The sequence below is a fragment of the Scomber scombrus genome, chromosome 3, assembly GCF_963691925.1.
Source record: "Scomber scombrus chromosome 3, fScoSco1.1, whole genome shotgun sequence".
NCBI lineage: Eukaryota > Metazoa > Chordata > Actinopteri > Scombriformes > Scombridae > Scomber > Scomber scombrus.
In genome coordinates this window covers 2,922,526-2,948,299 of record NC_084972.1, presented here as the reverse complement: position 1 = coordinate 2,948,299, position 25,774 = coordinate 2,922,526, and the positions used below count along the sequence as shown (strand labels likewise).

General features: G+C 39.6%; 2 protein-coding genes across 2 annotated transcripts; one reads left to right on the top strand and one right to left on the bottom strand.

The window, feature by feature from the left end:
- Window positions 1-129: 129 nt before the first annotated feature.
- LOC134003190 (cocaine esterase-like) lies at window positions 130-4,022 on the bottom strand. The gene is made up of 13 exons (XM_062442319.1): window positions 3,911-4,022; window positions 3,035-3,227; window positions 2,805-2,946; window positions 2,373-2,506; window positions 2,062-2,215; window positions 1,860-1,964; window positions 1,640-1,738; window positions 1,394-1,537; window positions 1,210-1,287; window positions 973-1,120; window positions 729-878; window positions 552-624; window positions 130-470 (listed from the first exon to the last, which is right to left on the bottom strand). The coding sequence occupies exons 1-13, from the start codon at window positions 3,993-3,995 to the stop codon at window positions 284-286; spliced, it is 1,692 nt and encodes a 563-aa protein (XP_062298303.1). The 5' UTR covers window positions 3,996-4,022; the 3' UTR covers window positions 130-283.
- Window positions 4,023-10,579: 6,557 nt separating this feature from the next.
- On the top strand, window positions 10,580-13,405 carry tp53rk (TP53 regulating kinase). Its single transcript, XM_062442298.1, has 2 exons — window positions 10,580-10,795; window positions 12,816-13,405. The coding sequence occupies exons 1-2, from the start codon at window positions 10,591-10,593 to the stop codon at window positions 13,301-13,303; spliced, it is 693 nt and encodes a 230-aa protein (XP_062298282.1). The 5' UTR covers window positions 10,580-10,590; the 3' UTR covers window positions 13,304-13,405.
- Window positions 13,406-25,774: the final 12,369 nt, after the last annotated feature.

The following is a 25,774-nucleotide window of genomic DNA, read 5'->3' as shown; positions in this document are numbered from 1 at the left end:
GGACAGGTTCACAATGTTTTAGTCAATCTTAAAACAATAGTCAGATGAAGAAGAGATTTGACTTGCTATAACTATTCCTCCTGCTCATACGGATCAATAGAGGATCCCTTCCTAATGTGCTTTCAATGTGAGTGATGACAGTCAAAATCCACAGTCCTCTTTCCTGGAAAAATTTACTCAAAGGTCCACCTGAAGCTTATATAAGGCTTACGCTATCCAGCTTACTAATGAAAAGGAATGAAAAAAGTGTTGATGGAACAGAGAAAGATGAGAGGTGAATGCTCTACAGCTCGTTGCGATCCATCTTCTCTTCATGCTGTTGGATCTTCTCTGGGAGGGTCTGAGTCATGAAGATGAAGCGATCCCTCTTCAGGTTCTGACCAATTACCTGCTCCTTTATATCAATTGCCAGGTATTCTTCATCTACTCCATACTTTGGCCAGTGGACCAGGCCGTGACCATTAGGAGACCTACAAACACACACACATTATACACACACGTTTGTCTTATCTCCATGGCTATTATTAATTATAATGAGGGTTAATTCCTACCCCGTGTGAGCAAAGTTTCCCCAGTAGCTCATCATGGCTCTGCTCAACTGTTCCTCCTCTTCTGGGCATGCATCTAAAATAAGACAGTCTAATCAAACGTTTTGCACTCCTGGAAACACAGAGAAAAAACAGATCTTGGACGGTTATTTGAAATTGTGGTTTTTACATTACACTTGCCTGCTAATTTGGCATGAGTGGTAGTGAAGCAGTATCCTAATACTGTAAAGATTTCATCTCCATGGTCACTCCCAACAAAGCTTGGCCTTTTTGCCTGCAAGAATTTGGGAGAATGCTGGTACTCATACAGGTACACAGGAGCGCCTGCATCTAAAAGACAAACAGGTGTGATGTCTTGTTTATAAAAGTGTGCGACAGTAATAGGTCTTCAATAGATTTCCATATTCTTGTATAAAAAGTTTACCTCTGTGAGCATTTGCAGTCTTAATGGCTGGAATGGTGAACAAGAAGTCTCCAATCATCTCAGTAAAGCCATCTCTATTTTTCACACGATCTTCACCAGTTCCAATATATTCATCTACCATCAGATCTCTGACGATTGCATCTTTGGGCTGGAAAAAATAAGCAACACTGTCAGAGAAACTTGAGCATGGTGATGCAGAGTATTATTGTAATGTCATAGTGGCAGTGCTTGTCTTACATCAGGGAAGAATAAGGACAGTATGTTCACACCCTGCTCCCGATCCATTCCCTCTGTCCAATTTGGAGGAGCAAAGAACTAAGTGAAGAAGCAGAGGTAATTCAAATTTCAAATTAACGGGCTCATCTGGAAATGGATATGGTATTAAATCACAAAACTTTAACAATTCAGCATTCACACTTACATCAAGTAATAACCAGCCCCCTTCATCATTGTTAACACCAGTCATGAACGGTACAGTAAGAAGTTCGTGTTTTTGGAACAGCTCATCCACGGGTCTTGTCAGAAAGTGTCCATCAACAGTTACACTAAATTGTAGATTTTCATCCTTGAGACACAAAACAGTCACATGAACGTGAACATTTCACAGAAACCTTGCAGAAAGCATTATGGGTTTCATATACATACAGTTTTACATATAGAAACTCACCTGCCCAATGGTCATAATAGTATCAATATCGAGGTTTCTCATACAATCAGCCATCTTCTCTGTGCTTTCGATGATACATCCAGATGCATTTGCCACGACCTGAGGACAGATATCAGGGATTCCTCTCAACAGTTTAAAGAAATAAACAAAGATGTGTTGTGATATTCTCAACATTGTGCTCTGAAGTACGTTTGCACATACACAAAAAACTAAAAATAACCTGCGTTATTGGTAGAGGATCATTTGTTATGATCGCATCCATTGCAGCAGTGCCACTCTCTGCAATGGCTTGGTGGAGCAGGCCATCAGACATTGGTGAGAGAAGCTGTTAATTCAAGCAAGAGACATATGAACGGTTCTGTGGACAGTGGTAACTTTGCAGTGAAATAATCGCAATACTTTATCAACAGATTGATCCTCACCAGGAGGGACACGCTCACTCCACCTGCAGACTCCCCAAATACAGTGACTGAAGTTGGGTCTCCTCCAAAGTTGTGAATGTGCTGCTGGATCCACCTCAATGCTTGTACCTGGTCCAGCAGGCCAAAGTTCCCTGATATGTGCTCATCTCCTGTGCTGGATAGACAATACAGGCATATTCTATAAGACTTTATTTACACTATCTGCTAAACGTGAGTCAATTTTGAGTTTCGGTTGACATGTGCCGATCAGATACAGAGCATAATTATAGTATGTCTATTCTAACTGTGTTTAGAAACTTCAGCCTTTTTACCTGAGAAAGCCCAGAAGTCCCAAGCGGTACTGGATTAGAACTACAACCACGTCCTGGTAAGCAGCCAAGGCTGAGCCATCATACAATGAAGCTGACCCAATACTAAATGCACCACCATGGATCCAAACCATGACCTGGTCAGATGAAGAAAAACTTTGGTGTTTTTTACTTTATTATAACTGTGCTGATTTCAATCAAACTACATTAAACTGATGAAAAATGATATATTGACTTTGACAATGATTGACAACTTCAGTTGCAGTCTGATAGTAAACATAGAAATTATCATTTATATTGACATTATGGACCCTTTAAAAGTATGGAAACCAATCCATCAAACCACCTTCTCAAGAAACACTATACAAACGTATCCAAAACTGAATCTCAGTAGCTGAACAGTATCACTTCAAATCTGCAGCAAAGAGTTCTTACTGGGAGTTTGGCATCATGAGCTCTGGTTGCAGGAGTGTAAATGTTGAGGTAAAGACAATCTTCTGAAATATCTGGGAGAACTGCCGACATGCCACCGAGTTTATCAATCAGATCCGTGAGAAACTGTGTATTTTGAATACACCTGGAAAAAAAGAAACACTTATGTGTAAAAAACAGATATAATTCCTCCAGGTACAGTATCCAAAAAGTAGAGCAGATGGATGCCTTACATGGGCGGCTGCTGGGTGGCGTCTCTCACTCCTTCCCATCCCTCTACAGGCTGAGGTGCAGCCAGTCTCAGAGCAGGGCCTACAGGCGGCTTAGCAAATGGGACACCCAGGTAGGCATGGACTCCAATGTCTTTCCCCTTTACACTCACATACTCACCTCTCAGGCTCCCAAGCTTTGTATGGACATCAGGTGCTGTCAGGGTATTAGTACTGAGTCAGAATCATAATGCAAAATAAAGTAAAAACAACATCTTACAATTAATCAAAACAATGATTGCGAAACTAATTTCAAAAATCGTTTTTTCTTCCTTGTGTCACTAATGTCTACACAGATATAAGTGATGGCCTGTTGGGAATAGAATAATAAAATAACATTTTGATTCTTGCGGTGCTGATGAGAAACACATATTTTCTACTCCAGTCTACTCCGTTTGCCATGCTGTTGGTATGATAACTCACATGACCATAACTACTGTACCAGTAGGGTAGCAATCCTTTCTTGACACCTTGGTCCTGCTGAGCTCACATTTAGAGCATCAAATAGAACAGAAATGATCCAATTCAATACAAACTGACACAGTGTAAGTTTTATATCCTCCATCACCATGAAGCTAGCAAAGAAACAATTGCCTCCACCTTGCTTGCTTCTTAGGGATAGGCTTTCACAATCAGACACTATTTAAGTAAAAGGTCACCTTGAACTAAATATGATAAAAAATGTTGAGGTAGCACAAAAGGTTAATAATGGACCCAATCTCAATCCTCTAACAGATACATTCAAGCAAGATATCTTGAATTTGTCATTTTAACTAGCACTGAAGGCACAATACATTTTAGCTGTTCGTGTTATTGAGAAATTAGGTTGCTCTTACTTACCAGTGAGTTCTGCAGCAACATGTATAAATAAAACAGAGAATAGAAAGAAGAGAGTTTGGTGTGCCTGGAACTTCATGGCTGTCATCTCTGCAGATTGAAACACTCTGTTAGCTTTGACAAAACAAAATCACAAAATGCTGCCTGCTATTAAGCTCTTCCTTCCTGACTCTGACAGAGATAGCGCTCAGGTTAATATTATCTGCAGGATATCACGTGACTGCATGCCATATACAGTTATACCACGGCAACAGCTGACCTCTGAGCAGACTTTCCTTCTTTCAACTTTCAACTTTAATTGATTTATGTCCCCAAGGGGCAATTTGTTTTGCAGCAAAACAGAATAGACACATACACAACAACACACACCTGAGTACAGTATAATACAGTGGTCAACCACACAGGGAGACGCAACCACAATAAATAACAATAAATACAATAAATATATAAAGTGCTCAGAAGAACTCCACATGCTTAAAAGGTAAGTAAAAAAAAAAACCCAAAACTAATCTGAGGCCACAGTAGAAACTATAAACCTCATCCTGGAGCTGGAGGGCAAAGTCTGAAACTCAGTGAACAGGGGGTGGCTGGCTTCTCCTGACTCCTGATCTTCTGTCCTCCTGCCTCCATTGCTCATTGTATTGTGTTAAGTGTTGGTTCTCAGCTGCAGGCAATTCTGGTTTACCTTTAACCTTTTAATAACTGTGATCTTACAATGGGGTGTGCTAACCCCTTTAATTTTGTATTCAGCCCACCGCTACCACACACACACACACACACACACACACACACACACACACACACACACACACACACACACACACACACACACACACACACACACACACACACACACACACACACACACACACACACACACACACACACACACACACACTTTCAATTCTGTGTTAACACAAACACAAATACATTTCATCACATATTCTCACAGCTCTTTAACAGGAAACAGGATTTGATATTACATTTTCAATTCAGATTTTCAGAATTGTTGCTTTTGTCAAGTCATGGAACAAATCAATCAATCAATCTCAATCAATCAATCTTTATTTGTATAGCACCACATCACAACAAAGTCATCTCAAGGCACTTTACACATAGAGCAGGTTCTACACCGTACTCTTCAGGTTTTAATTTGAAAGAGACCCAACAAATTAAACATAAAAAATGAACCTGAGGTCTCAGGCTTTGATGACAACAATAATGTACGACACATTGATATTTTGTATTCAAATTAAATCATTTTGGAAACTATTTCAACACAAGGATGACACAAATTTCTAATTTGTTATAAAGAGTGGAAGTTACAAATCACTTTTCTGAGTTCCATTAAAAAACTATTTGTAGTTACTATGTAGTTCATTCACTTTTTCCTGAGCTAAGCAGTTGCATCACTGTTCAAATGCACCTCAGTATGTATGTCTGCAGGTGTTCTCTACTTACAAACAAGGACATGGGTGACTATCATCCATAAAGACATTCTGCTCATGTGGCCATATCATTTCATTGTGCTGTCTATGATTTATACCAACAAATGCATTCCATTCCTTTGCACTGGGTATCTGTGTTCTCTACTGATACACCTTGGTTTATTGTTGAGGTTATTCCATTGGAGAGAGTGCAAAATGGTCTCTCTTGGAGTTTGCCATTAAAGGACAGGTTCACAATGTTTTAGTCCATCTTAAAACAATAGTCAGATGAAGAAGAGTTTTGACTTGCTGTAGTCATTCCTCCTGCTCATATGGATCATTTGAGGATAGCATCCTAATACGCTGTCAATGTAAGTGATGGAAGCCAAAATTCACAGTCTTCATTCCTATACAGATTATAAAAATCATGTGGATATTTCCACAGTCTTTTTTGATATCCTCTTTTTTATTTCCCTGGACTGCATTTCCTTGCTGAGTTACAGTGGAAGGATTGCATCAAAAACTTTGTGAAATTTGTGCTAAATAATGACCTGTAATTTTGGATGATATCCACTTGATTTGACTAATTTGAAGCTTCTATTACACTTCTATTACACTTCTAAATACATTTTAGCACAGAAGAAGTAAAGTGCTGTTGGTCCCCCATAACTTTCATTAAAAGCATGTTTTTAATGACACCCAGGAAGGCATGCACTCCATTGTCTTTCCCCTTTACATTCACATACTCACCTCTCAGGCTCCCAAGCTTTGTATGGACTTCAGGTGCCCTGACAGGTGCTGTTAGAGTATGAGGACAATCATAATGCAGCAAAAACAAAACACATTTATGCTGTCTCGCTGCGAAAAGACTTATTATAGACTATTGGAGACACCTGTGAGACGCCAGGTAGAGAGCAGAGACTTGAAAAAGGGATCAGTCTGTGATGTCGGAGAGCTGTGTGGACGTCTTTTATCAGTTTGGCGGCTGGTACCCTTTGGGCTGAGGAGGGGCGCTCGCAGTCGGTTAGGGCTGCAGGCGTGAAGGTAGTAAGGCAGGGGAGCTGAACCTGGGTGAGATGGGGAGGCTTGCCTCCTTTAGGTAGCCAGGGCCAGGGCTTTAGCAGGGCTGCTAGCCGCTGTTTCTCCACAGCCTTTTCTCCAGTGGGCGAGTTGAGTATATAAAATCTCATGTTTAATGTCCGTTTATGATTGTAGTCTTGTTCCATTATGTTAGTCTTATCTGTGTTAACTTATTTAAAATTGCGTGGGGAGCCGGCATGCTTGGTAGCAGGGGGGGATGATAGTCTGGGGAAGGGAATGAAACATACATAGCTCACTGAGTTGCAGTATGGGAAACATCAATTGAAGCGTGCTGTGGTGTACTTCTTGATAAGAGTGTGCAGTGTAAGCTAGTCTATTTCCTATCTAGCCCTTTGTGGTGTGGAACTGAGCTCTGGATGTTTCACATTTCATTTCCTGGCTATTGGTCTACTGTTTACCTGTCTCAGCTGGTGCTCCTGTGCCCTAAATTATTATTGAAAAGGAAATAGGTTTACCAACATAATTGTAGTAAAAGTTAACTATTTTTTTGATTAATTCCACTAACTTTTTCTTCTGTCCTCACTTTGGTTCACCCTCTGTCATCGCTGATTGTCCTGATTGAGTTCACCTGGTACACTCAGGCCTTATTTAAAGACAGCACTCCTTCTCACTTGTTCTCTTTGACCTTCATACAGGGTGGTGGACCTGGTAAGAGGTTTCGTATCGTCTTTAGTTTACATTTTATTCTATGTACATTTGGTTATTTGCCTTTTTAAGACGGGGATAATTTAATTTGTGTTAATTTAATCTTGTGTCTTTATCTTTCAGACTTTGAACCCATGTGTCTTTCTCCCCTTTCACTTACTGCCGCACCAATACAATCCTGACTATTATTTACTTCACGGCAATGTAGGTGAAGGGTAACCTAAGTTACCTCAATTAAAATACAGATAAGAGGAAGGGTAAGCTACAATAGTTGCCAACAGATTTAGTCCTATATGCATTTCAACAACATCTAGAAGATAGATCAAGTAGCCAAATTATGCGAGTGTCAGATTTGACCTGTTGGGCTATTTAAAAAAAAAAAAAAAAAAAAATCATTCTATAAGATGTTCTCCTGGATCATAAAATAGTGATTGTGAATGTCTTTTCCTCAATAGATTAATACAACAGAATGATTGATTAAACATGTAATGACTGATGGGGAATGTATGACTGTGAATTGGTGTAGAGACTAAGTCAGAATATGAAAAGTATGTAATGGTTAATGCCCCCCCACACTCAAATCTTTTATCACATGAGTTGTTTGAGCCTCATTATCTGATGTAAGAATGATGTATAGTTTGACATTCAAAGGCTGGTTTTACCTGTATTTGCTGTAGTGGAAAGTTTTAAAGGTGCCTACTGATCATGCTCTGTGACATCACATCTAGTTTTAAGCCAATCATGGTCCAATAATCAACTTATACAAGTGTGATGTAGAAACTTGAATCTTCCAGTGCACAAACACTGAGAATGGACTTTACAGAGAAGTAGGAGACATTTTGTGTCCAGCTGTTCAATGTTTTGAAATGACATATGTTCACTGATTCTGCTATTTAAAAAAAATTAGGACTAAGATTTCATTTTATGGATTTTAACCTTTGTGTCGTCCTCCCGGGTCAAATTGACCCCGTCTGTTTTGACTGTTCCTTCTTTCCTTCCGTCTGTCCTCCCTCCCTCCTTCTCTCCTTCTGTCCTTCCTTCCTCCCTCCCTCCTTCTTTACGTCCCTCCTTCCTTCCTTCCTTCCTTCCTCCCTTCCTTCTTTCCTCCCTCCCTCCTGTCTTTCTTTCCTCGCCATTACCTTCCTTCTTTCCTTGGTCCTTCTTTCCTCCCTTCTTTTCCTTTCTCCCTTCTTTCCTCCCTTCCTTCCTCCCTCCCTCCTTTCCTTCCTTCTTCCTCCCTTCCTTCCTCCCTCCTTTCCTTCCTTCTTCCTCCCTTGCATCCTTCCTTCCTCCCTCACTTTCTTCCTTTCCTGCCTTCCTTCCTCCCTCCCTCCTTTCCTTCCTTCCTTCCTTCCTCCTTTCCTTCCTTCTTCCTCCCTTCATCCTTCCTTCCTCCCTCCCTTCCTTCTTCCTCCCTTCCTTCCTTGACTCGAGGACAACAGGAGGGTTAAAGGGATAACTGAATGTTTTTTGTGAAACATCTTATGACACATTATTATTCAATGTAGAGTATTTCATAAACGCATTAAAAACCATTTGGAATCCTCAGTCACTTGTCATGTTTTGCTGATTTCATGTGTTTGTGGTGAAGCCAAAGACAATTCCTCATAGTTTATTTTAAAGTTTGTAAGTTTTAACTTTGTTTTTATGACATTAAAGAAAATAAAGCTGATGTTTCATGTTTACTGTTGGATACATAGGCTAGATTCAATATTTGTCATATTAGTTGTGCCAGCATCAGTAGCAATGTAATAGCAGTAGGTATATAATCAGAGTGCAACATCAGCAAATACCCTCATTATGATGCTGATTATGGGAAAAACTGAATGCTGTTTCATTACCTTATGAAGTAAACACTCAAGTAGATCCCACAGTACTTTGTATGAACATTTATCATCATGTAACAAATTCAAAGATTGGGCCAATATTTATTTCAAAGTAGTAGTAATAATAGCAGTAGCCTAATATTAGTGGAAGTCACACAGGCAGGCAACTGTATGGGAAAAACATCCTCAAAATGTGAACTTCAGTGAGCCAAATGAATGCCCTGAGTGTTGTCTTATTACTGCTGAAACTACAATGGGCCAATCCTGGGGGGTATTCCAGAAAGCAGGTTATGTGAAAACTCAGATTAAATTTTCCCTAAGATGAGGGAAACTCTGTGTTAACCGTTCCAGAAAGAGAGGTAACTGAAACTCTGAGTCAGTAACCATGGTAACTGACTCAGGTTTTCTTTAAGAAACCCTGAGTTTCTACCGGTCTCCTCCCACCTGAAGCAAGCTGCCACACATGGGTTGTCCGTTTCTTCACAATCTGATACATATCGAGGCAGAATTAATTTGCAATGCCTTATGTCGGGAGATGTACTCAGGCGCATTCCGAGATGAATATCTGTTAGAACGGTATCACTGTTCATTACACCCAATCATTTCTTAACATTGTCCGGCCATATCTGCCTTCTTGTTCATCTAATTTTTAGGAAGTATTTTATATAATCATGTACACATCGTCACATGTTAGTCTTAAAATCAATGACTCCAATATGTATAATATGTAAAATTGTGTTAAAATAGTGTATAATGTAAATCTACTAAGCAGGATATTAGATGAGAGGACATGTGTTAAACAGCTTTCTGTTGGGGGTTTAAATTACATGTTAAAATAGCCACTGAATTAATATTTACTTTATTTAATAGCCTACATCAATTAGGAATAAAATCAAAGCGAGGTACAATCATAGCCCAGCAAAATGTGCCTTACTTTTCTGAATTATGTTTTTCTTATTTCATTTTTAGCTGCTTCCAAATACGTTAGACCACTTTTTCACCTAATTTCACCTGATTTACCTAATTCAGATCAGCTGTTCTAGAACCGGATACTCAGAGTTTCCCATCTCAGAGTAAGTCAACTCAGAGTTCAGGGTTAGACTCAGTTTGTTGAACCTCCTACCTGGACTACCCTGGTCCAATGTTCAACATATACAAATGTGATGTGTAAACTTGAAGCCTCCAGTCCACAAACACTGAGAATGGACTTTATTGTGAGGTAGGAGACATCTTGTGTCCAGCTGTTCAGCTTCTGAAATGAATTATTTACATATTCATTGATTCTGGATTTACTTTAATTGAAGGAGGAGTACTTAGTTGTAATTTTAATCATCTCTAATTAATTGTTTTTTGTGAGAAAAAAAAACACATCAGGCACACACTATGCCCCCAGCAGAGTATTTTTATGTCTTCATACAATTTATGGGAGCTTTAGTTCACATAAAGGTGTGTATTTGTAGATTTAGGGATAGTTTAAATATTTTATCTCCTTGGTCACCCATAATGGACTGAAAGTGAAAAGCTAAAGATTTATTTTATAACTAATAAAACATGAATTCATGTGGCCATGTCAGTGAGATGTATCTGTGTAGTTATGCAGTTGGCCGCTCGGGGGCAGTGTGTGAAGACAGCAGAGGAAGCAAACCGTACAGAGCCGGAAGTAAACACGGCCAAAGACAGCAGCATGGCGCTGCCGGAATTCCTCGGTAAAGCAGAGTTATTAAAACAAGGAGCAGAAGCTCGGGTGTACCGGGCACAGTTTCTGGGCAAGCCGACTATTGTGAAAGAAAGGTTCAAGAAACAGTACAGACACCCGGTGCTAGACGAGAAGCTGACACACCGCAGGACGGTGCAGGAGGTCCGCTCCATCCTGCGCTGCCGGAGAGCAGGCAAGTTTAACCCGGGCTGGAGCTCCTTATAACCCGAGCTGGAGCTCCTTATAACCCGCTGTAGAGCAGAAACACGCTGCTGGAAATAATAAAGTCATAGGGTTAAATGAAGGTAGCTACGTGGCTTAGCTATCCTGCTAGCTTGAACCTCCCAGTGTCATACTGTGAACTAGACTAGTGTTACAAACTAATCTGTGACCCGTGACATTTTGTGACACTAGATTCTGATTGGTTGAACAGCTGGTGTTGCTCAACTGTAGAATGTATAAAATAACAACCTCATGGCTGTAAGGCTCTAGTTAATTACTATTATGTTTTAACTGTTTGTTTCTCCCATACATTAGGTTACATGTGTTCACTTGAGCTCAGCTATAGTCATCAAGGTTGCTTTTTAGTTATTTTCAGTATTGATTATTCTGTGGATAGTTTTATCGATATTGCTGTGGAGATTTCCTTAATTAAGGGTGAGAGAGAAAATCCAGTAAAGTCCAGTAAACGAATTTAGATCACAAACTAGTATTTTAATATATTTATATCTTGTACAAGATGAGTTCAGCACACAGCACACGTAAGGTACAGAGAACAGAACTGAACTGAACTGTAAAGAAACAGAACCAAAGTTATAATACCTTTCGGGCTCATCCCACACCTCTCTGAGAATCAGCCCATTCTCCTGATACATAACAAGGCCTTCTTCTGATACATAACGAGGCCTTCTCGGTGGTATCTTATCAGTGCCTTAGTGGGAGTCCGGTACACAGCACTTTCCCACACTATGAGAAAGATACACAAGCTAACAAAGCCTAACACAGTTTAACAGAATACTGAAATGCATATAGATATAATGAATATTATTTCTCCACTACAATATTCATCGTTTAGATTATAAAATGTGAATAAAAAGTGAAAAAAAACGCCCAACAAAACATCCCAAATCTCAGTTTGACGTCTTTTAAGTACTTGTTTTTTGTGAGATCAGCAGAAAAACAAACATATTCAGTTAACAATGATAGGAGACAGAAGCAGCAAGCTCCCGACCAATCAATTAATTGATGAATTTTCATACATCAAGTAATCATAGTTAGTAATTAACTAGCAAATAAGGTAAACTATTTATGTAGATTGTTTTGGTCTGCTTGTGCTATCACACCTATCAGAATGTGGCTTACTACTCTTAGTAGTCACCGTGGTAAAACCTTATTAATAAATGGCAAAATGAAATTCTAAATCAGGTCACATAGTACAGTGAATGATATTTGAATGTTTTTTTTAAGAAGATTTCAGCACCTGTAAATTAATGTTTTCCTTGTCCTGAATAAGTGTTGTGCACCTGCAAGGCCACTAGAGGGCAGAGTACACTAATACTGCATGCTAGTATTTTGTTACTCATACAGATGCAGCCCTACTGACATGTCCAGAAAAGTGCACACCCCCCACCTTCTGTATCTCTCTATCTTAAGAGATTAAGTCTGATGATAGTCAATCTATCACTGTCTTATTGTCAACACATTGCATGAACAGACCCAAACCAACAAGGTGTGTGTGTGTGTGTGTGTGTGTGTGTGTGTGTGTGTGTGTGTGTGTGTGTGTGTGTGTGTGTGTGTGTGTGTGTGTGTGTGTGTGTGTGTGTGTGTGTGTGTGTGTGTGTGTGTGCGCATTCATCACCATGAACACACACTGTAGTTTGTGTCAAAAACACACCATCCCATCATCTGCCACTTCAAATAGTCCTCAACAAATGCACAGTTTCCTCCTGTCAGTAATGTTTGCTAAAAACTATGACGACCTGCTGTTTTAGGATAATATTGAGCTCATTTTTAAACCAAACAAACTATTTGTGAGCTGTTATAAAGTTTTATGTGTTCAGTTGGAATGAACCACAGACATAGCCGGAAAGTCAAAGTATTGATGTCTTTTCATGGAATATGTTAACACCATGGAAAACAGAATAATTCTAGCCTTATCCTTTAATCAGAGACCTGTTAAAACACATTCTCCTTCCACATCTCTTTCCTCTCAGGCATATCAGCCCCGGTAGTCTACTTTGTGGACTACACCTCCCATTGTATTTTCCTGGAGGAAATCACAGGTTCCGCGACTGTGCGTGACCACATCACCTCCGCCCAGCAGCCTGATTCCTGTCCTGATCCCCAGCTGGAGCGCCTGGCTCAGAGGGTGGGTCAGATCTTGGCCAAAATGCACGACGAGGACGTGATCCACGGAGACCTGACCACCTCCAACATGCTGCTGAGGCTTAGCCCGGAGGACGGAGAGTCTGACCTCGTCCTCATCGACTTCGGCCTGAGTTACATCTCGGCTCTGCCGGAGGATAAGGGGGTGGACTTGTATGTGCTGGAGAAGGCTTTCCTCAGCACACACCCCAACACTGAGGCGCTGTTTGAGAAGCTGCTGAAGAGCTACGCAGCGTCCTCCAAGAAGTCGTCAGCAGTCATTAAAAAGCTGGACGAGGTTCGGTTGAGAGGGAGGAAGAGGTCCATGGTGGGATGAGACACTGCTCTGGACTGGAACAAGCCTGTGTGGAAGTAATGCTTCTGGAAACACGTTAAAATGATAAAGCTGTTATTGAACAGAAAAGACTATTAAATGCAAAGTAACACATAATAAAACATTTTGTAATAAACATAGATGTCTTTTTTTCTCTTTAATGGACCAATATTATTAGAAAAGGCATTGTAATGATGTGGCTACACCTGGGAGCAGTTTGTGATCTTGATTTCTCACATTAACATAAATGTCACATTCAAAGTGAGACTACTTGCTCATTGGTAAGACACAATGTAATGCTTTGTAATTGTAACTAATTGCAAGCCAAAAAATACATTTAGATTTTTCCCTTCATAACTACTGAACACTTTATGCAATAGTTTTCACAGACTGATGTACTCTTTAAGACAAGTGGGTCATCTACATGGGTAAACTGTTTTGATGAATATTTTGTAAATTAATATATAAAAGCAGCTGATGTCTGTCACTCAAAAGTAACTATAGGCTGTTTTTGGTGGCTGTATTTATGATCTATACCAGGCATGTCTAAACTACTCCATAAAGGGCTGTGTGCCCAACCAATCGAGCACGCATGACTTGACCAATCAGCTGTCTGAAGACTGAGGTCAGTTGATTAAATGAGTGGATCCTGGTGTGCTCCTGATTGGTTGGAATGAACACCTGCAGCCACATTAACCCTTAATGGAATAGATTGAACACCTCTGACCTATATCATTTTCCAACTGTGCTCCTGGAGAGCTACTGCCCTGCATGTTTTAGGTATCTCCCCACTCTAACACACCTGATTCTAATTATTAACTCGTTATCAAGCTCTTGAAAAGCTGCGGCTGCTTGATAATCAGTTAATAATTAAGTATTTATTAAGTAATTATAGTGGGGAGATACCTTAAATATACAGGGCAGTAGCTCTCCAGGAGCAGGGCTGGTGACCACAGAACTATACTGTCAGTTTTGGATTCAGTGTTCAACAAGTGCTTACAGGAGCGAAGTATATGTGTAACATGCAGTAAAAAAAAAAAGGTGGAGTGCATGTTTTAAAACCACCAATCACCTTTACACCTTAAGACTCTGCAGGACAGCAAGCAAGAGACTGCAGGCATGTGTCAAAGTCCAAGAATTATATAATATGATATGATTAACAGGCAGGAGAACGTTTACCAGCCAATCCCTGCTTTGAGCGGTTCATTAAACAACCATGTGACTTTCAGTGCATCTGTTTGAACTATGCGTCATGAAACTAGTGCGTCATTAGTTTTCCTTCATAACCACTTCAAGCATGTACCTACAACGAGGCATCTGAACCCAAATGGAGCGCCGATGGAATGTGAAAATTGTGATTAATGTCGTGATCATCATTTTGCACTGTAGAGGTAAATATCAAACATTGATTTTCATTGAGTTTTAAAGGACAGACCATGGTTTATTGTCACATGATTTGGTCTGCTGTTCTCAGGTTCCTCTGCTGATACAAGAAAGCTCAGTGTTTTGGTTGGATCAGATGTGACTGTCAGCTGCCTGTTTGATAAACTGTCCAAGCTGGTGGAGTGGAGCACTCTCACTGTGGAGTGGAACAGGGAGGATAAACGTTCAGAGAGGAGCACCGTGTACACGTTTGTGGATGGGCGTGCTAATGTGAGCAGAGTGGGCTCCACAGTGGATAAAATGAGGCTGCTAAAAAGTGATGCGTCTCTGCTGCTTCATAATGTGACAGTGGGAGATGAAGGGCTCTACAAGTGCAGAATTATAACACCTGAATTCTACACAGAGACCACCTCACTGGAAGTACTGGGTATTGACCTGTTTGTTTTTCTAATGGAATATGTTTCACACCAGTCTGGATTTATGAATGATCTCGAGATATTCTGATTCACAAACACAAAACTCTATTCTCCTCCTTAGATAGCTTTTTTCTCCTCTTTGCACTCACTCATTTTAATAGCATGTCAGATTTCTGGTATGGGGGCCAGAATGCGCCACTGGCAAACTCAATTCAAGTAAAGTCAATTAAGTTAAGTTAGTTAAATGAAATGAAATCAAAATATTAAATTAAATTAAGTGGGTGGCAGAACAAGCTCTAAACACAATATTGTCATCACCTCATAAAGTTATTATGGCTTCTTCATTGAGAACAGCTGCATGCTGCTGCTGGAAATGAAGGTGATGAGTGTGAAGCGACACAGAGGTGTGAGCCAGAAAACCAAAACAATGAGCTTAAAAACTCTAAAACACTAGACTTAACTCTTTGTGTTAGTCACTGTAAGAGTGACTCCTCTCACTTTACACATTGTCATTTTGATGTATTGTTAACATAAAATATTGAGTGCAGTTTTAAAGAGCGCTGTCTCTCTATTAAAATGATCACTTTTTTAATTGATTGTATTTAGCCTTTATTTAGGCAAGTTAGTCCCATTAAGATTAAGACCCACAGATCTCCTTTACAAGAGAGACCTGGCCAAGACAGTTTCACAGTTACAGTATTAAAAGATTAGGGGAAAAAAACAGACAACAAATAATAAGCCAAATAAAACATACTTCTATAAAACATTTGATCAAATTCAGTCAAGGGTATGAGGTTTTGTCACAAAATGCTAAATGATAAAGCAGGATGAGGAATGATGAGCAGATACATTAGTTATTAAAACATAAACTTAGAATATAAAAAATATTTCAATGTTATTTTGAGAGTCAATTATAAAATTGATTTCAGATTTTAATGGATAATTAAAATGCCAATTTAATAAATCCAGTCAGTTTATAATTGCTTTGTTTTTTAATCAATTCATTTATACAAATGAAACAAAACACATAAAGTCTTGCGTATAATAATATTACATTGGCACATTTTAGACTCCATATTCTAGTGATGGACACAGTGTTTTGACTCTTTATTCTAATCTTAAACCACTGAAAGTCAACTGAATACCAAAAATGGGAAAATGTTCTTTGACTGACAGATAGAAAGTCAGAGAGTTCAACTGCAGACTATATTTTTTATATTCTTTTATCATCACCACTAAAACAGATAACAGCTACATCTCAGTTTTCTACAGGTTGACATTTTGAGTTTGTCACATCTCAGCTAGCTTTCAACACTGTGACATTTGTGTGTTTAGCCATGCTGCAGAATTCATCAGAGTGATCACCCTACTAATAAAACATATGTTGTGTTTGACCTCTCCCCCCAGCTCGGCCTTCAGTGTCACTACCAGAAAATGCAGCAGTGACTGAAGGGGAGGAGAAGACCATACAGTGTGACATCACAAGTTACTACCCAAAGAAACTGTCCGTCACATGGCTCATCCAAAACGGCTCCCACACGGTCCATGCAGGTGTAAGCCGGCTGTTCCGCGTGTGCACCGAAATGGCCGTTCACAATCCAGACGGCACCTACAGTATCCGCAGTAGCATCACGCTGCACTCCTCTGCAGTGACACATAGAAATATACACATCATCTGCCAGGTGGAGCACCAGACCTACAGCAGCCCTTACAGCACATCTGTTACACTCACTGTACAAGGTGCCATTTCTCTATTTCACTCTTAAATACATTTACATCATTACCCATGATTAATAAAACATTAAGTTTAATTTGCATCTCTCAATTTGCCGTTAGCTCCATCACAACCCTTTGACAGTCCCGCCACTGTGATCCTGGTCACCTGTGTCATGAGTTTGGTGGTGGTCGCCTCCGTTATTGGAGTTGCTGTATTTCTCTACAAACGTTTCCACAAAGGTATGTCTCAACTTGATCAAAGTGCGTGTTTCATTTAAAGATTCCTTCCAGACATCACTTAAGATGTGTGTAAAATACTCTACTTTGAATCATGTTTGTGTCTGATTTGAGGTTCAGTTATCTTGTTAAAATCCCTGTGCCCTATTAGAAATGTATATAATTTCAGAAGTTTAACTGTCTCCTACTTTACTGTAAAGTTCATTATCTTTAGGCACTGGAGGTTTTTCCACATCACACTGGTTCAGTTGAATATTGGACCAGGATTAGCTTTCAAACTAGTTGTGATGTCAACAAGGCCCACAACTTAAAACTGGAAGTTCAATGGGCACAGAGAACATTTCCACTTTCAGCAGATGAATATAAAAAAACAACCTTCTAGTGTCAAACTCGTACATACATCATTCTGCACAGTGAAGCTAAAATATCCAACTGTAAGAACAAGAAGACACATTTTTGAGCGATTTATTTTCCACATCAAAGTGTGTTTGCAGGTATTGGAAGGTATTGCTGCATATGTGAAAATAGTAGTATAAGGCCTTTTGTGTCTCCAGAGAGAGATATGTGAAATCTTATCAACTGCCCAAGTGATGTCACTCAAGTTAGCGTCAGCTGGGGCTGAGGACTGAAAGTTTGAAAAGGAAACAAATGTGGAGTTAGAAAGAAGAAGAAGAAGAAGAAGTAGCCCACTCCTCATCTCTGCTGGAGGCTTAGCAGCTCTATGCTACCGTAGTCCTTATTACCATAACACAACCCAATCTGTATGGTCAAATGAATCAAGTTGAGTTGCATTGTGGGTAATGTAGGTGCCAGGTTTAGACAAGGAAAGAAGAATGCGTGGAGTAGAAAAAGTAAGTCAAACAATGTTATAGGAATGCAATTCTAAGTCTGTGGAGTATGTATTAAATTCAAAACAGGCTGAGATCATAGTAAGTGATATTACAGTTTGACTAATATTCTGATTGGTCCTTTAAAAAGTGTAAATGTGATGACATAATGCATGTAGAATAGAACAATACTTCAAAAGTTCACTCTGAAGCGATTTTAAGCTGAATTCATTGCAATGCAACAACTTGATCAGATTTATTTCTACTTTAATATTTTATTGAATTATTATTATTATGTGTATTATTGATAGTTTTAGTATTAGTAATGATAAAGCTAGCAGTAGCAGAGGTGTACTGTAGTTCAATACATTTCCACCGTGTTGTGTTTGCTCATGTGGTTTAACCTCACTGTGCTGCAGTGATGTACAGGTGTAACTCAGCGCTCTGTGACATCACTTTTGGGTGTAGTTACAGGTTCTACAAGCATGCGTCTGACCACACCCAGTCAAACAAACCCAGCGGTGATGCTCTGTCGGGTCACAGCCGAAACAGTCGTGAAACTTTCAGCCAGAAAAGATAATGAAACCCTGCTTTTCAGCCTGGTGTAAAGTTTAAAAGGTACCATGTCAGTGTGTCCCAGTAGTGCCCCAGTAGTGTCCCAGTAGTGCCCCAGTAGTGTCCCAGTAGTGCCCCAGTAGCTTACTGGTTAAGACACATGCCACACAGCTGCAACCACTGTGGCTTTATTCTACCAGTGCACTTTTGTTACATGCTGTTTCCCATCTCTCTCTCTCCACTTGTTTCCTGTCATATCCATACTGTCACTATCTAATACTTTAATTATATCTCCTGGAGTCTTTAGCTCTTCCAAAACACTTTGTGTTTAGGGCTAATAAACATATTAAATACTTGTTTTTCTCATAAAACAACCTGCATTGTTTATGTTCATGTTGGCTTTGCAGATGCATTACTACATTTCTTGGTGCATCATGGCAACCAGCTCCCAATCAGTAGTATCAGGCCATCAGCAAGAGCAGGAATGTATACTAAACTGTCTACAAGCCCATGTGCATCCTTTTGCAAATGACACAAAATACCAATAAAACCACTTCTCCTAACCCTAACCCTAATCCTAATCCTCCCCTTAAGGTGCTGCACTTAAGAACCATTTTAAAGTAGTGATACTTGACTTTTTTTAAATGTGTGACAGTTCATTTCCTACTTCACTATGTTTCCAACAGAGTTTCACAGCAGTTCATGAAATAGTCACAAAGTTTAATTTATAGATACATGTGTAAGGATGCAAATTTTCCATTTTTTTTAACGAGACTCAGCACAACTTTAAGACTAATGCATTTCAATTGCAAATATCTGTTGTGCCTGTACCTGTACGTGTTTACTGCCAGTCAGGATTGAGAAACCATTACAAATCAATGTTAAAAAATAACGATGCTTTATGATCTGATAGTGCTGTGGTTAAGGTTGGATTCAGTTTAGGCACAAAATCAACTTGCTCAGGGTTAGATAAGGATCATAGTTTGGGGTAAAATGATTCTTCATCTTTGTAATGTATCATTTATTTTTGACTCATAATCAGAATGAAAAGAAAATGCTTGTTATAATCTTAATTGTGAAACAACGTGCATTCTTATCTCTCTCTACAGTTCCACCCATTGTTTCTGAAATCATCAAACCTAAAATCATATATGCTGACGTGCCAGCTGATCTTAAATGTACCATCGGAGGAGCCGGAGAGAAGGACCTCAAAGTGAAATGGTTTAAAGTGGGAGGCGGTGTGGACTCTGTGATTATGCCAGGGTCTGATTCTCCGTTGCTTGGCAAGGATCTGAGCGAGCAGGCTAGTCTCTCATCATATGGCAGAGACCATACATCTGTCCTATCTGTGTGTTTGAGTGTTACTGAAGACCAGACCAGATACCAGTGTGTGGTGCAGTGTAACAACAAGAGTTTCAGCAAAGAGACTACAGTCGATGTCAAAGGTGAGTGCTCTAAATAAAAACCTGACCTCAAACTGGTATCGGTACCACTTTACAATAAGACTACACCTATAAAAGGATTTATAAATGGTTGTAAGTGAGTTATTAATTAGATTCGAAACACTTCATAAACACAGCTATGATGACCCTACAAGTCTCTCAAGACTTTGGTCCAGATTTTGCGAGTGTGTCTATGTTCCCACAGCCCTATGTTCCCTCAGTTTAATAATACAATAAAGAATTTCACCTGTCTTTCAAGCGCTTTCATAGATGAAAAAAAGAGCTTGGAAAATAAACCCTGGTTAAAGGGGGGGGGGGGCAACAACACGTTATGTGCATTTGGTAATGGCCATACCTGTACTGTGGGAATGCAGGCCTGAGGGAACATAGGACCTAATTTGGTGGGAGAAATATGTCTTATAGCCATGACTCTGAGGATGAATCCTCATGTTGACACAACCCACAGAACAAACATTATAGTTTTAGATCTGACAAAACTATGAATATCAGAATCAGTTGCATTTTCTACGACTACATATTTACTGTACAATTGATCAACATTACACCAGTTATAGTAGGTACCCATAGAGGAACATTGTTATCTCCTGTGAATTCCTCCCACATTATTTAATAACAGTGTTCTCTCCTCTCACCACACACACACTCACACACCTCCAGTGGAACCATCCTTACTCCAGATCTCCAGCATCCCTCAGATCCCCGAGGTGGAGAGGCTGCTGGTTCTCTGCTGTCGGGTGGAGAACTTTTACCCACAGGACATCCGCCTAGAATGGTTCAGGAACGACAGGGAGCCAGTCCGCGCTATCACACGCTTTGGACCTTTCTCCCACCACAACCGCCTTAACAGCATGTGGAGTAAGCTCCAGCTGGTCATGGCCAGAGAGGACGAAAGGATAGTCTACACCTGCCGGGTTTATCACTCCAGCTTCCCTGATACGGGCTACAAAGACTCCTTGTACCACATCAACTCTCAAGGTACCAGTCTGAAATGATTCCTGCAAGTAACTAGATAGATGTCTCCAAAATGTCATGAGCCTACTGTGGCCTTGTACCATGTAGCCTTAAAACAGACATCACTGGTATTGTAGCAGTGTTTCTCCAAAGCTAGCAACCTTTGGCTCTAAAAACAACTTCAATATCAGCTAAGAGTGTCATGATTTAGATTTTAAAATCAGTTGAAATGAGCATTCGATTTTAATCTTCCCAATCAAAAGTAGGATCAGTGGTTCTCCCTTTATTTTCTTTCACTCCACCCCCAACCACTTCAGTGTGTTTGGCACACGTCCACAGGAACAAAAGAAAAACAGAACTGGAAAATCTTCCTGCTTCCCTGAAGTCACTAGTGTTGCAACATTTTGCGTTTCCCCTGAGTGGTCCAAACAACAAATGCAACGCTGACAGAAAAACTATAGTTTGTAGGCTATGCTACTCACTTCAATAAAGTTGGAAATATATAACAAATTGGACATTCCTGGAGCAGTATTTCATAAGTGAAACGTAGTTAAAACACAAACAACGTCTCTCTCCTACTGACGTAAACTAGACAGTGAGCTACAACCTTATTTCACCCAAAAGAGCCGTCCTATAAGCTGGATAAAAAAAAAAAAAAGAGTGGATAAAGTGAATGAACAATAATAATAATAACATCTCACAGTAATCCTTGGCAGATGAAGATTGCTCAATTTGTCATTTGCTTATTGTCTTGTCACCAAGTATGAAACTTTGCTCACATTATAACCGCACTATTTCTATGGCAACTTCAAGTTCCGAGGAGGATGTTGAAATGAGGTCGAAAGCTGATTTGTTTTTGTCGAGCTGCTGTTTCCAAAGTCAAGAATGAACTTTAATGCTTACATTTTAAAACATTTATAACGCATTCACCAACATGACATTCTTCTATGACTTAAACACTACTTTTGCATAGCGAGAGACAAAAAAAAACGTACTCATGTCTTCTTCCTCAACACGTTACAAACTAACTACTAAGAACATTTCAGGGGTGTTCTAAGAAATAAACATTTTCAACAGCATTTTCAGATCTCATATGCAATTTTATGGAACTGTTTAGAATGAAAACCACATTTCCCATAAGCTTCATCCCATTCCACTCTGTGAAAATGTTAAACTTGTTGAAAGAGAATTTGTCTATCTTCCATTGTTAATATGTATTTTAATATTTGTTGAAACAGGGGTTCCTCCTAAAGTGACGTTCATCGACTGTGAACCGCGGCGCCCTCTGTTGAAGGAAGAGTGTACGCTGCACCTGTGCATCAAAGACTTCTGTCCTAAAGATGTGACAGTGACATGGACTAAAGATAAAGAGACAGTTCACACTGGTTTCTTCAACACTCCCCCTAGCCTCAGCGCCAACGGCCTCTACTCCATGGTCACTTTTCTCAAATTCATTCCCAACAGGGACAACCAAGGCTCCAAGTTCAGCTGCCGGGTGGAGCACAGCGCTCAGAAGGAGCCTGAGGATAGAGACTTCACAGTGCCAAACCTGTCCCTGACAGACAGCTGATGTACATCTACAGCAGTGACTGATAAATGTTGTTAAACTCATGATGATGAGCCCTCTTAGTAAAATCATATCTGGTCCAGTCATTGCCATCAAGCTCTGATATGATGGGCATGATGAGTGGCTCTATCTCTCTATGGATCCACAATACTTCTAAAGGAACTGCTTCCACAGCAACAAGTAACTGCTTCCATAGCAACGAGTAACTGCTTCCATAGCAACGAGTATCAAAAATGGGAAAAAAAAGTTGCATTCTCAGTTTAGTTTCTTTTAGATCATATACAATATTACTGAGGCAGCAATGTAGAAACAGCTGATGTAGTGATGTAGAGACATAGCAGCTGTTGTTCAGGGAGCAGGAATACCCTGGGGGGCTTGGAAAGAGGCCATGGTGTCTCCCATAGTGCACAGCCTGCCTTAAAAATACCTGCAAAGTGTGCAAAACACCAAAATTGTGGGGTGGCTGTGGTTCAGGAGGTAGAGCGGGTTGTCCGTTAATCAGAAAGTCGGTGGTTTGATCCCCAGCTCCTCCAGTTCGCACATCGAAGTGTCCTTGGGCAAGATACTGAACTCAGTTGGATAAAAGTGCAATATAAATGCAGCCATTTACCAACTGTGAACTGCAGTTGAATTAAAAGTAATGTAATCTCAGGTATACAAAGAGAACAAAGGTGCAGTTTCCCAGCAGTGGAAGAAGGGGAACCGCTGCAACTCAGTCTCTATCACAGCAGATCAGAGACCCTAAAAGAAAGAGTTCTGTTTAGCTGGAGGCCAGATAAAAGCCTAGGCCTAGAATTAGTGAAATAAAATGAAGCAAGCCTAACTTGACACACAACTGATGCTGCGTTAAACTAGATTTCGAAGTGAGGAAATATTACTCTGGGTCTGCAAGCAAAACAAAATAAAGGAGCAGAAGCAGATATAAACCCAATGACACGTGCAACACAAAAGCTGTACAAATGCACACTGCTGGGAGAGCAGATTGTGAGGAAACATGGCAGACACGCCAGCATGCCAAACTGCGCACACGCCAGCCAGAATGGAAACCTGGCTCCAAGAAGAGGCAGATACATCCATCTGATGAGTGATCACCTGCCTACATACAGCACTGAATGGCACCGCCCAGTAATTAGGTCACAGATGAATCAGTGGATATAGCCTGGTGACAATTTACTGGGCTGGAAGAAAGACGAAAACCTAATCTGCCAGATTAAGGTGACATGCTGTACACTGATTGGTTTTGCTAGCAATGGAAATTGTACCATCTGACCATTGTACTATAGTGAGAGAGATCTGAGGACTTTGGAGGACAGTGTCTTTTTACTTTGACAAAAGTGTAAAAACTGTGTCTGTGTGGTCTAGTGTTATTTAGACACAAAGCATGCCCAGCTAACTAGTTGACAGCAGTAACTGAGTATTACTGCCAAGGCAAAGGAGAATACAGCTGTGTAAAACTGTAAATAATGACTCATCCACTGTTCAAAAGTCCCAAAGGCCACTGTATCAAGCTGTATGCTAATGTTAGCAGCTCCGTCTGAATTGATCAGATTTGAGGTTGTTTACTCTCCAGAAACTCAGCTGAACTCTTTACAGACATACACTGTATTTGTCACACACATTAAAAACCTTTTTGTAACATTTAGATATTCATTTCATATTCTGAAAATATGAACAATATAGTGCTGCAAGGGTCCTGATGAACACATCACACCTATTCTACATTCACTCCATTGGCTTCCCATCTCCGCCAGGATTGATTACAAGATTCCCGTCCTGACTCACCAGTGTATATATTGCAAAAACACTGGTTTAAAGAACACCAGAGCTGTACTAATAACTAAATCTCCTGCTTCTCTGTGTATAACTGTCAGACTCTATTGTGGACATTGCTTTTATGCACTCTTTTTATTAATGGTGTGCTGTTATTATTGTTAAGCTATAAACTAAGTAAGCTAAGGACAACAACTTGATACAAAAACCAAGCTGTTCTTTTATTTCCATATTGTTTAGCATTTGTCATGGAGGGCCTATTTCACACCTCTTTCACAGGGTTGTCATTCTAAAAAGAGTCAGTGAGTTTTCCAGTTTTCCAAGTGAATTATGAAAGTCTCATTTTGGTGTTGGTAATGAATCTCCTATTTGTGTAGATATTGACCATTTTCAAAAGCTGTCCATCTCTGCTTACTGGGTGTTCACAAGTCCTCTCTGAACCAAACCAGGTATACTGCTAGTTTATCTGATATTGGTACAACTTAAATAGCAGGAGTTGGTATTTATTGACTTTAAGAATAAGTATATGGGCAACTTTAAACAGCACAAGTTTTACTGGACAGATGCTAACAGATGTGCTGCTGGTCTGCATACAGGCACTGTGGGCCAAATCATGTGTAATGTGCTACTGCAATAATTACTGACTTTTCAGGGGTTGATATAATTATAACTTACTTAAAGGACAGGTCTTTCAAGTATGTCTTATGTCTCTCCACAAACCTCCTGTGCAAACATACATTAAAGGTTTATGTGACACTAATATGAAGCATCACTACAGGCACAACAGTATAAAAGAATCATGATTTAAAAAAAAGTTTTTAATATCGCCTTTATTCGCTCACAAAATTTCACTGTTGCTTTAAGTCACAACAGAGTTTCAGAACTTGCTGTAAAGAGCCAGACTTCTAATATACTAATTTTTTAACATATTAGGGAACACATAAAAAAGTGTGAAATCCCTAAAGCTCCTGTGCAGTTTTCAAAATATAGTTCCTTCATATCAGCACACAGCGGAAGTGCTTATCAGTACAGATCACCACATCATAGAAATAATTACCGGTGTACATTAAACATTTTTTTCAGAACAATTTCTCAATATGAGGAAACAATAAGGAAAGAAAAAACAAACAATACATTTAAATGAGAATATACCATGTGATGTTGCTGGTAAAAAATAATGTATCACGTTTTATATTGCAAGCTAAATGAACTTCTGAGTCCAAAATGCATCCAGTTTGTTCTGCACATTCTTCTCTGCTGTGACAAAAGCAAACATAAACGACTATAAATCAGAAGCTGTAGAAGCACTACAGTCTGCTTACAGTCACACACTCACAATATGCCACATAATAACTACAGTAAAGGCATTTGGTCAGTGTTGGTTTGGTTTGATTCATACACTTAAACACATTTGGTCATTCAAATAACACTGACATTTTTTTTTACAAAACACAACTGTATTCAGGATTAAAAAAGACATTCTTTACAAGTAAAATCATGATAAATATTTAAGCTACTATTTGGAGTCACGCTGACGCACAGAAAATAAAATAATCACCTTTAAACATTTCAGCTTTAAACAAATATTT

Coding starts and splice junctions, on each gene's coding strand:
- LOC134003190 (XM_062442319.1), bottom strand. CDS start 3,995: ATGACAGCCATGAAGTTCCAGGCACACCAAACTCTCTTCTTTCTATTC. Junction 2,216..2,372: donor GGACTTCTGGGCTTTCTCAG/GTAAAAAGGCTG, acceptor TTGTCTATCCAG/CACAGGAGATGAGCACATAT. Junction 1,965..2,061: donor GAGTGAGCGTGTCCCTCCTG/GTGAGGATCAAT, acceptor TTGAATTAACAG/CTTCTCTCACCAATGTCTGA.
- tp53rk (XM_062442298.1), top strand. CDS start 10,591: ATGGCGCTGCCGGAATTCCTCGGTAAAGCAGAGTTATTAAAACAAGGA. Junction 10,796..12,815: donor CCTGCGCTGCCGGAGAGCAG/GCAAGTTTAACC, acceptor CTTTCCTCTCAG/GCATATCAGCCCCGGTAGTC.